Below are 12,639 nucleotides of genomic sequence, written 5' to 3'. Positions count from 1 at the left end.
CACCAATCTGTATATGTCTCCAGGAAACGTACCTCAAAGAACAAGATACCCTGAATATCAGGAACTACTCAATGTACAGAAGAGACCGAATAACTCAAAGTATAACACATGGAGGAGTTGCTATATTAGTAAATGACAGAATACCAACACAACAGGTGCATTTAAATAGCCCATTAGAAGCGGTAGCAATTCGTACAATAGCAAGGTCCCTATTAACCATATGTTCATTATACATTCCACCAGGAGATGATGTCTCTTATGAAGACCTAGACGCATTACTACAACAACTACCACCCCCAATTTGTCTGATGGGAGATATGAATGGACATAACCCTTTGTGGGGATGCTCCGACTACAACAGAAGAGGACGCATCATTGAACAACTGCTAGATAATCATAACCTCTTACTTCTTAACAGGGGTAACCACACTTACTTCCATTTTCCAACTCGGACCACCACAGCTATAGATCTTACCATATGTACCCCTACACTTTACACAGCATTTAATTGGGAAGTTTTTGAGGATCCTCTTGGGAGTGATCATTATCCAGTAATTTCCACACTGGTCAGTGAATATCCATATCATACCAGCAGGACTCCTCGTTGGAAAATAGAAAAAGCTAATTGGGAAGCATTCAGGAGGAAAGCTGTTTTCAACACCACTATCATTGAGCAGGAAACAGTAGTTGTTGCACTAGCACATGTCACAGAAACCATACAAAACGCAGGCAAGCAAACAATCCCTAAGACTTCATCACGTTTTCCAAACCGTCCGAAAACATGGTGGAATGATGACTGCACAGAAACAAGAAAACAACAGAATAGGGCATGGAACCGTTTTCGCAGGTATCCCACAACAGAAAATCTGATTCAGTTCAAAAGAATGCGTGCCATAGCGCGATTTACCAGGAAGCAGAGTCGAAAAGCAGCATGGATAAAATTCACATCTACAATAAACAAAAAAACAAATGCACATATAGTCTGGAATAAAATAAGAAAAATGACAGGTAAATATAGAAATAGGCCATCACCAATCCTGATCTGCAATGGAATTAGTTTGACTGAACCTACCGTTATTGCAAACACATTAGGCGAGACCTTCGCAAAAGTATCAGCGAAAGATTCATACCATCCGGAATTTCTGATCCAAAAGGAAAAAGCAGAAAAGCATAAGATCAAATTTAAATCAAAAGGTAATGAACCCTACAACAAACCATTTACAATAAACGAACTACACGAAGTTTTGTTCACAGCCAGGCCAAGTGCAGTAGGCCCAGACGATATACATTACGACATGATCAAGCACCTTAACAAGACTGAATTAGAAAATTTATTGAAACTGTATAACAGAATATTCCAAGAAAATGTATTTCCAAACACATGGTGCCATGCAATAGTGCTAGCTTTCCCGAAACCTGACAAAGACCTGACAAATCCATGCAACTATCGACCAATAGCCCTCACCAGCTGTTTAGGAAAACTATTAGAAAAAATGATAAACAAAAGACTGATTTGGTATCTAGAGGAAAACAACATCTACACAAACACGCAATGTGGTTTTAGACATCAAAGATCTACTCTGGATCATCTAGTTAGGATAGAAGCCAACATCAGAAATGCATTTATCAGATCACAACATATGGTTACAGTATTTTTTGACATCGAAAAAGCTTACGATACCACTTGGAGATATGGGATCCTGCGAGATATGCACCATGCTGGACTGAGAGGCAATCTCCCTGTGTTTATCCAGAACTTCCTTATGAACAGAACCTTCCAAGTCAAAGTACAAACTTCTTTCTCTAAAATCTACCAACAAGAAGAAGGCGTTCCACAGGGCTCAGTCTTGAGTGCCACTTTGTTTGCCATAAAGATTAATTCGATCACAAGTCAACTCCCTCCTTCGGTTTCACATGCACTTTACGTTGATGACTTTAGTATCTCTAGTCAGGCACAGAACATGAGAACTGTCGAGAGACAATTGCAATGCGCAATCAACAATATAAGTAAGTGGGCACTAGATAACGGTTTCAGACTTTCAACACAAAAAACAATATGTGTACATTTTTGTCGCAAAAGAAATCTCCATCCTGATCCCGAACTAAAATTAGAAGGCAAAAATATACCAACACAGCCGAAGGCAAAATTTCTCGGACTAATCTTAGATAAGAAACTCACATTCGTGGAGCATATCCGAGAGATGCGTAAAAGCTGTACAAAACACATGAACATACTTAAAATCCTTTCGTCAACAGCATGGGGAGCAGACAGATGTTCCTTACTAAACCTATACAAAGCACTAATTAGATCAAAATTGGACTATGGAGCCCCAGTTTACGATTCAGCACGGAAAACAGCTCTGAAATGGCTGGATCCAATTCATCACAATGCACTGCGTATAGCTACTGGCGCTTATCGTACCTCTCCCATATATAGTCTCTATGCTGAAGCCAACGAACCACCTTTAACTCTTAGGCGACAGCAACTCGCATTGTATTATACATTTAAAATAAAATCTATGCATGGACACCCTACTTGGGAGACCCTCTTTGATCCACGATGCAGAAACATATATGAGAATCGCCAACAAGCAAACCGACCCCTGGGAATTAGAATGCAAGACTTTCTGGCAGTACATAACCTTAACATAGACAAAATAGCACACATGCCAGTTCATACTCCTCCACCATGGGATTCGCATATCCCGATATGCGACTTCTCCTTTCAGAAATGGAATAAAAAAGCGATACCGTCAATAATCTTCCAACAGTTACATGCAGAGCACAGAATTCAATTTGCTGACTATATTCCAATATACACAGATGGTTCAAAAACAGACACTTTAGTGGGAGCAGCAGCTGTATTCCCAGATATAACTTTAACACAACAGCTACCGAAAGAGTGCAGTGTATACACAGCAGAATTATACGCAGTAAAAATAGCCTTAACTCATGTACAAGATAAGCATTACACGAGAAGTGTAATATATACAGATTCCTTGAGTTCCTTACAATCCATGCAAAACATAGGTACATCCAAACACCCAATCCTTTGGCACATACGGCAAATATTAACAGACTGCGCCAAAAATGAACAGGATATTTTTTTCTGCTGGATCCCAGGACACACAGGGATTGCGGGAAACGAAGCAGCAGACAAGTCAGCCAAAGAAGCCGTACTACAGATCGGAGAGGATATATCAGTCCCGTATTCAGATTACAAGCCTGCGATATGGCGTATTTGCCAGTTGAAATGGCAGGAAACCTGGAATCAGCAAACTGCAAACAAATTATACCAAATAAAGCCGAATATTGAAAACTGGATTTCTAGCAGTCGAAGGTCGAGAAAAGAAGAAACAGCACTCACCAGGCTAAGAATCGGCCATACCCATCTTACGCACTCATTTTTGTTGCGAGCAGAGGAACCACCACGATGCCAGACTTGTGACACCGTTCAATCAGTAAAACACGTATTAATAGACTGTCCTACATATACAAATGAACGTAAACAAGCCTTCAAAGATATTTATGAGACACATGACGCCATTACACTAACAGATCTCTTGAAAAATAAACATGACTACACAGATATTTTCAACTTTCTTAAAGCTATCAATTTATACCACCTCCTCTAAGGAAATGAATATAAGCAACAGACCAACACAAGAACGTATAAATCAGGTTAAAATGAACAATTGAAATCTTAAGTAAACACCCTTGAAACACATCACACCGTATGAACTGGCGCATTATGACCCCCGTAGTCCATGCGCCATTAAACCTCAATACAAACAAACAAACAAAACAAGCTGGGGGTACACGCTGTCAATATGTTAGGAATTCCCTTGTCACTTCTTTCGTCGAATGTGCCGATCTGTTCTGCCATGTCCGCTGCAGGTGTTGGATTAGGTTGACTTTCTCCGTCTTCTGATTGTTTGTGGGATCTATTCTGTATCCAGAAAAGGTGATTGGGACTCCCTTTGCAAGGTGGTATAGCCTGGCTGTCTTTACTTCCAGCGAGACGGCTCCCTCGAGGACTTGCAGAGCGCATGGCATACTTGGGAGATAAAAAGAAGTATAGTCTTTGGATGGTATCCAGGGTTGTTCTGTTTACAGCAGTTGTGGATTTTGTGATACCACACAGGTGAGGCATATGTGATTACAGGGATGAAGTTGGTTTTGTAATATAGCGACAGGGTGCGTTTAAGTCCCCAGTCCCTTCTGGTGATTCTTGCAACTACTGCCGCGTATTTCTTATTTTACTCCTTATATGTTTCAAGTGAGGTTGGAACATCAAGTTGGTGTCCAGGACTACGCCTAGATATTTAAGTTCCGTGGTGAGCTTGAGGGTTTTAAATCCAATCTTTATTTGTGGCGGCCGTCGAGGATCCAGTCTTCCTTTCAGGAGGAGGTGCAAGTCTTTGTGGGTCGAAGCCCATTCCTGTAGTTTTGTTATTGCCTGGCTTGCAATGGTCTCCAAATTGGGCTCTTGAGTCTATCAATATCATAAGGACGAGATCGTTCGCAAAGGCTTGGGAGCGGGCATCACCCAAGTCCAGGAGGAGGACTCGTTGAGAACCATATTCCACAGGAGCGGCCCCAGGACTGAACCCTGGAGGCAGCTGCGGTTTGGTCTGGTTAGGATTCCATATAGCCTATACGGCTATTTCCCATCCTGAGAGGTAAGTTTTCATTACGTCATAGAGGTTCCTTGGTATAGAGGTCTGTCTCAGTCTTGCGAGGGCGCTTGACTACCGAATGCCCCCACAAAGTCAATCGAAAGGACTAGAAAATACTTCTTATCGCATACCGCAGCAGCGTCTAAGAGACGTTTGAGTACGTCGGTGGTGGAGACTCCGGGCCTGAACCCAAACTGGTTCGTACTCGCAAGTCCGGCCGTGTCGCACTGGTATAGTTTTCTTCTGAACAACATCCTTTTAAGGAGTTTGCTCGCAACCGTTAGCAGGGCTATTGGCCGGTATGAATCTGGTCTGTCTGGGGTTTATTTGAGATTTTTCAATATCAGTTTCATGTTTGCAGTTTTCCAGTCTTCAGGAAAAGTGCCTGTGTTGATGCATCTGTTGTATAATAGTTTTGGTACAGTTTCTACAGCCTTTCTGACGATTTTTGGCTCTAGGAGGTGAAGATCTGGGCACTTTTTGTTTTAGAGTTAAGCCACTGCCGCACGGATTTCCTCTTACGTGAAGGGAGCCTCTAGCTATTCGGTGGTATAGTTTTCATTGGCTTGATGGATTTAGTGCTGCTGCAGTGTGATGGGTGAGAGTGGTTCCGGAAAGATTGCGTTCAGGATATTATTTATTGATTCTTCCCACATGTACCCTGCGCAGTTTGCATTGTGGCGATGACTTCACCTCACCTCTGGAGAGTTTGTACACCACTCGCGAGGGGTTTTCATTACCATTTGTGGAGACGAGGTATTCCAAAGCCTTCCTTTTATTTTTCCTGATCAGTTTGGCATACGGTTTCTGGCATCCCTTTATCGCTCCCTCAGAGGGGCGACCCTAGCCTCAGGCCAGCTGCGATGGGCTCGCTGAAACTGCCTCCGGTGGGCATTTACTTCTCTCCTTAGCAGTTGGATTTCTGGTGTCCACCACGGTACTGCCCCTGGTGTTGGGTTCTTTCTTTTTATTGCAACTTTCGCTGCTATTGTGATAATTTCTGTGATTTCCTGGTTAAGCGCATTGGGATCCTTCCTTTGGGGATCCTGCTGGAGAAGTTCATTAGCTGCAATGGATAGATGATCCGCGAAGAGCTTCCACTTTGCGCTTTTAACATCAAACCGATTCAGGGCCGGTCTGATTATTGGAGTTCTGAGGATTTGAAAGGGGATCACTCTGCGGTCGGACGTCATCCAGGAGTTCTGTACCGTCCAGTCGGAGATGTACCCGGCTATGTTATTGGTGGCCAGAGTGACGTCGATAGTCGTCTCCCAGAGAGTGTTGCTGGAAGTTGGTGGTTGATTTATTGGAGCCAGGGATGTGTTTTCTAAAAACTCCTCGAATATTTGTTCATTTCTTGTTCCCCGGCGATCTGGTGTAGTGCTATGCCAGGTCGTAGATCGGCAATTAACATCACTTCCGATGCATGATAATGGTTCCCATGGCCGTACAGCCATCCACAATCCACTAATTACCCGACTGTTGCGAGTTGCCGTCTAGCTTGATGTAAGGCTCGCCGATCTTGGACCAAAAACCATCGGAAAGCTATGGTCGACCATATCCTGTGAATTGCAACGTAGCTTTTCCCTGATTCCCGAAGAAAGCTAACTGCCTGATATCGTCTCGATAATGAAGTTTTCATTATTTGGCCTGGGATTTTGGGACATTGGTTTTTGGACAAAACCGTGAATACTGAGGTCTATCTAGAAGTCCTGGTCAATAATACGCAAATCTACGTTGTGGTAGTAGCACGTCGGGGAAGACCCATACCTGTATCCCTTGAATATCGCGCCATGTCACACTGCTCGCATTGTGACAGACTGGTTTGAGGATATGGGCTTCGAAAAGTTGGAACGGGCAAACCAGAGTCCTAATCTGAATCCTATAGAGAACTTCTGGTATGAATTGGATCTGCGGGTGCGTGTGTGACCTCTCAAAAAAATAGCTGAACTGGTTGCGGTCCGTTGGTGAGCAGTGTTCCGCGAAGAATACAGTTGTCATAAAGTCTAAAGGTTTCAGTACACATTATTGGTTTTTCTATAGATAATGGTTACGTATAGATATGCAGGTGTCCAGATATTAATGGTAGGACTCTGTACTTCGGATTAAATTTTAAGAATCAAAATGCTCACACTGTTAATTTTATCTGTTTAGGAGAGTGTAACGTGGGCTGGTTATTGTTAAGAGCTTCATAAGTTCGGTTTTCTTGTTGATAAGACTCAGTTTGAGTCGCATATAAAACAGATCAAGTCTATTCAGTAATTCTATACTATTTATGCATGAAGATAAACACAGGCGTGTTTAATATTTTCGCCCCCCCCCATTTATGAACGTTTCCCGCATGAAAACATTTTATAATATAGTAATATACTATACATCAACTAGGTGCAGAATGCTTCCTTCATTTTGATCAAATATATTCTGAAAAAGTGCTTTGAGTCGATTTGAAAGTAAAACCTGTTATTTTTGCAATACTCACTTTAAAATCTATTAATGTGAAGGATTATCAGCACATATCAGAAAAAAAAAGCGCTGAATGCTTCAATACCTTTCTTCATTTGAGCTGAGTAAAGTAATTTAGGATTTAAGTTTCGGATGGAATAAAATTATGCCTAATTCTATTAGCTAATACTGCGCATAAATTAATAATCAGTGTAAAGTAAGTGCGTATTTTCTCTACAGTACAGGAGTTAGTGGGCCCCGCTTATCGAAGGAGAGTGCTGATATTGAGTTATCTCTACCGCAGTCTTGGTGCCGTTTTTTTGACTGGAGCTGTCTTCCTTCTGCGTGACTGGTCACACATAGCCTTAGTCTCAACATTGCCTTTTCTTGCCTTCTACCTTTACTGGTGGTAAGTACACTTCTCTCTTTATTGCTTTCTTATTTTTTCAGACTTTTCGTGCGGTGTTGGTGGGCGTTGTTTTCAACAATAAAATGTAATTCATTTATCATCGCAGTTTGGGTTTCTGTCCACGATATTCAACAGTGGCACCCTCTCGCCAGTTCCAGAAAATCAATTTTGAACGACAGCGAAAATTGACCGTCGACATTTACAACAAAAAGCCTACAGGAAGGCGTTTTTTAGATCTCAATTGAAGTTTGTTTTTATTTAGTATCGATAAATATAAAGAAGATCCTGTACTCCCTCTAGCAAGATCCATTTTCTATAAATCGGAAGACCTCAGGAACAAAGTTTATATTTTAAAGGTTGAAAAAAGTTTTAATTAAAGGCACCGATATATCAATGTTGTGACCTTATCGCCATGGCTGCCTTGGTATTGCACTAAGAATCTGTTGCTTCTTTTTCGCCCTTGTGGATAGCACAGTTGGAAGGATCGCCATCCTTAGCACACATGGTGGAAAAGACCTGAGTTTGAATACCATCGATGATGGGAGGAATTTTTATGGGCCGTTTTCACAACGTGGATGAGTTAGTCGGTCTCAGGCGAGGGTAGCGTGGTTTTTCGTCGAGCAAAACAGAAAATCGACCTCAGAACACACGCAATTTACAGACATGCTCTTAAAACCCAACAACAACTTCGAGAAGTATTCATCGTTAGTACAGTGCGGCTACTCTGTTTCAAGCGTCTCTGCCCTAAAGAAGGGGGGAGAGTTTAGATCCTCAATATGAGATAAGTCAAGGCGATCGCGATTTTCATAAATCAAAGTCTTTTTCCTTTTGTAAATACAAACTTTGTTTTTAAAGCTTTACAATTTATAAGAAATTGACGTAATTTTTATTAAAATAATGTATTTAGGAGTGGACATTTTATCGATTGGCAGTTCAGAAAAGATGCTGTCCATCAAATAAGTTTAAACTATATTTTACTGAAGTTTTTTTTTATCGATCTCACGTGAATAAAGTGAAACCAACTATACAGAAAGCTAGATATAGGAACTGCATCCATGCCAGAATTAAATGGATGTAATCAGGCTCCATCTGTAATGTATATTTCAAGAATAGGTTAGAGACTTTCTGAGATTTCTCTCACGTACACAGTTCTTCGGCGTGTTTCGAACGATATTGTTCAGGTATTTGATAACCCAAATAGTTTAGCACTTTTTTACAACAGTCACAAAGCCTGATGATTGTCTAAAACTAAATTCTATCAACAAATTCGCTGTCTGGCCTCGGAATTAACATTATCTATTGTTTTACACGTCAAGTACGAGCAGAACTCGTCCAACGTCAGTTACACGTTCGAGAAGAATGCGCTGGCAGAAAGGACCACATCAGTGACCTTGGCGTCATTTCTGAAACAGCTACGACGTCAGCATTTGACTCCAACCCAGCCGTCATTCCCTTTATGCTGTTCTTGCAACACGCAAAAGGGAGTATGGCAGATATTGATCGATGCCATTGAGCGAGAGCGTAGAAGAGAGAAATTAACGACTTCATCGATTATGTTGACGTTTACTGAATTCACAACATAACGAAACAAATACCGTGAATTGATTCAAAGCTGCAGTTTCCAAGGTAATCGGGTTTAATCCTCTGTAGGTGAAACAAAACAGCTTTGTTTTTCTTTACGTTATTCGATCTCTGCATGGAAAAAGGGACTACGTTCCACAGAATTCCATCAGCAACAGCGAGCTGAGAATGGTTCGAACAGTCATATATAAGAAGCAAGTAGACGAGACCTTTTATTCAAGAAAATTCAACACTCAAAGCTGCAGTAGTTACGGATGAGAGGTGCGTGCTCATCCACTACACAGTTCCGAGTTTGACTCTTTTAACTTTCACTTGTTCGAGCCATTGAAGAAACGCATGGCTGGGATCCGATTCGGTGATGACGATGAAGTTAAATGGTGCGTCGAAACGTGGTTGAGTGGGAAGAGAATATCTCTGAAGTTATGATAGAGGCGCGAGTGCATTAGTGACACGGTGAGGCAAGTTCCTGAATGTAATGGGTGGCTATGTCGATGTGCCATTATTTATGCCTTTTCATCGTTCTGTGATTGAATGTTTTTTTTTTCGAAAAATACCTGTTACCTGTCTGATGACTTTCGTTGCTCATGCGCTTATCTAAAATGCCAAGACATGAACTTATATTGTGAGAACGGACTTCCCGGCTTGCAATAAAAAGTACGGATCTTTTCGCTATTAAGAAATATTATGTAGAAGACCAGTATACAAAAATGGTATTTCTTTGAGGGGAAGGGGAAACCGTTCAAATTTACTATAGATGGAATTGGAACTCTTCTTCCAAAGTCACCTGAAGGTTCATGTAACTTTTGGTTATGCATATATGTACTACACTGTCCTTTGGCAAAGCCGGTGTGTATTTTTCTATAAATGCAGAAAGTATCTTTATTATTAAGAAAACTTATTTATCCCTTTTGAGGAGCTATAAGGACGTTTTAAAAGAATTTCGCAGTCGTTATATATTGGCCATATGCAAATAGCTCCAAGAATCCTGACTTTACTCTTCGACAAAAGAAACTGTGACAAACTCTTGCTCTTCCAGCAGATTGCATTTCGATGTGCACTCAAAGCTACGCTCACATTCGAAAAGCTAAAAATCCTTTTATCGCTGTGTTGTCAGTGTTATGGTTCCTGCCACATTCTCTATGGAGGACCGGGATTTGGCAAGTTAGGCCGACAACGAGATCTAACAAACCTATTTGGACTCGCTTGGTGCTACAAGTAAGAGAGCACACAAGAGCATTACGCCTCCAGCGAGAGGCGCATCGCCATTCCATCAGATATTAAGGAAAAGTGTTAAGGCAACTCAATGATGACGTCACTAGCCATAGGGCCGAGATAACAGAAAAGAGAGGTCGACAAAATGCTATCGAGGCAGAGTAAAAAACATCACGAAGGATGAAAGAGCCGCTGCTGACTCGATGCCATATTATTTTTACGGGCGTAAGGTTTCATTTAAGTTGGCCGATTTGTACGGAGCATGCATGGAAACGTCCCCGATGATGTGTGGCAAAAGATTGCACATTTAGGATTTGACAAAATAGCTGATTTCTCCAAATATTCGGTGTTTTTGACTGCCTCCATTTGTAAAAGGTTATAGACACTTTTTTTTGCAATAACTCTGTAGGAAAATTCCTGCTGCCTACGCCTGAGATAGAACTAATTTCTGCCTTGTAGAACTTTAAAAGTTTTAAACATTTTTTGCAGTCCAGTATTGGAATAAACTCCTGATTTACGTTTTAGAGATCGAAAATAGTAAATTTAATTTAAAGCAGGTATACAATAGCAATTGTGCATGGTCAAGTGTTTTAAACCTGAATATCTAATCAATGCCTCATTTTTCCAGTATTAATAATCGATGTTATGCCTTTATTTTTCTACATGGATAGCAGGGCATTGAGTGTAATGGAAGAACGATTTATTTCCTTATCATTTTTAACTAATTTCTGTAAGGTTCTGTTGTTTTGCCCACTGTTTTCTTTTTTTATGCCAAGGATCTTCTTTCATTGTCTAAAAATACCATTCATAGATCTTCTGAGAAGACTTTAGCTGCTACTTTGTCATTTGATAAACAAAGGAAATCCCTGTTGCGTAAACTGCTCCAATATCGTGTGTTAACACCCTGCTGTGGCGCGATCTGACAGATTTACTGATTTCAGTGCTAGTAAATCTGAATCTCTGGCTCGTGAGAGGAAAAAACCCGTCTAGACGCCGAATACATCCTGATCTTGAGATAAGACAAAATCTGTGCTGGTGATGATACATCAGAACTGGAGCTTTCTCAGTTTCTGAGGATAGTTTCTTCGGAACAACTCCAGATTAGCCGTAAACAATTCATACTCTGCGCCATTTTTAAAACAAGAATAGTTATTTATTCTTATAAATTGGCACATTGAAATTGTGCCAATAACTCGGACTGCCTACTCTCAGTTCTTCGAAGGTTGTTGCTCACTATATTATACTTAAGAGAAGAAACTGTTTCTTCACATACCATAGTTACAATCCTTTAATATAAAAAAATACTCCTCGACAATTTCTTTTGAAATCTGTTTTCAATTCTCTTCTATTGAATGGTCTTAGCTTAATTCCCGAGAGATGATTCAGTGATGTCCACTGAGAAATAATATAATAATTTTGTCTGGATTGTTATTTCCTTATTTGTAAATGAACTGCTGGAGTGGAATCAGAAACTTTCTTTGCTACAAACTAGATCCAAAGATTATTAAATTTATCTAGAGTTGAAAATTTATACCGATATCAAACAAAACAAAACACATTCTGATTCTCTCGACAATCCGTTTGTGCCATTACACATCTTATCCTCTTTTATTTCGTGCACTGAGTCATATTGAGCTCATCAAAAATTTCCGCTTGTACAGCGCCTCTTATTTTCTTTGCCAACTTTAAATTCCTTTGTACCACGTTGAACAAAATGGAAACGTCAGTAAAACAGGTGTTCTTAAATCGAAACTTGCCCCGGTGTGTGATAGTAATCCACAATAATTTCAGGGAGGAAATTGTACCGAGAATTTGGAAAATTTAATTCTCAGCTCAATTACAAAATAATGTAACACGAAGAATAAAAGAGGGCCCTACGAAGCTTGGAAAAAAATTTAAACTCCTTCGCTTCATTCTCTTCCCCCCTCCCCCCAGCTAAATGACCTGGCGGCACGCTATCTTTAAATCTACCTCGCAAAAACCTTTCACGCCTGATATACTTGCTTTCTCATCTTCTTCCGCTTTTGTCCTATCGTTATTTCAGCAGATTCTTATCTCTGTTCCAGAGCACACCTCGCTACACCTCCCTCCATATGTGTGATGTCAGTTGAGCAGTCTCATCTCAGCCCAACTCTAATTCAGAAATTATTGAAAGGAAACGAGTAGGAGTTATCTGCGTAATATATTCTTTAAGGTGAGGGGACTTGAGGAACAGCGAGAGGAGAAGCAGACTCTAAGGTTTCTCGACTTTTTTTTGTAAAGAGAACTTTGAATAGGGATGTGATGACGTTGTAAAATCTTTTTCATACTGAACTA

The 12,639-nt window shown here is 40.6% G+C and overlaps 1 protein-coding gene across 1 annotated transcript in view; it reads left to right on the top strand.

Moving 5' to 3' along the window:
* LOC150079089 (beta-alanine transporter-like) overlaps window positions 1-7,491 on the top strand; it is a 210,665-nt gene extending 203,174 nt beyond the window's left edge. The window contains exon 4 of the mRNA XM_090382946.1: window positions 7,362-7,491. Within this exon, the coding sequence (XP_090239072.1) occupies window positions 7,362-7,470 (109 nt within the window). The 3' untranslated portion in view covers window positions 7,471-7,491. The remainder of the gene's footprint in view (window positions 1-7,361) is intronic.
* The last annotated feature ends 5,148 nt before the right edge of the window (window positions 7,492-12,639 follow it).

The sequence above is a fragment of the Mastigoproctus giganteus genome, chromosome 10 (genome assembly GCF_048544385.1).
Source record: "Mastigoproctus giganteus isolate SK-2022 chromosome 10, ASM4854438v1, whole genome shotgun sequence".
Classification (NCBI taxonomy): domain Eukaryota; kingdom Metazoa; phylum Arthropoda; class Arachnida; order Uropygi; family Thelyphonidae; genus Mastigoproctus; species Mastigoproctus giganteus.
The sequence above is the reverse complement of the archived record's forward strand: the minus strand, read 5'-3'. Positions and strand labels throughout refer to the sequence as shown.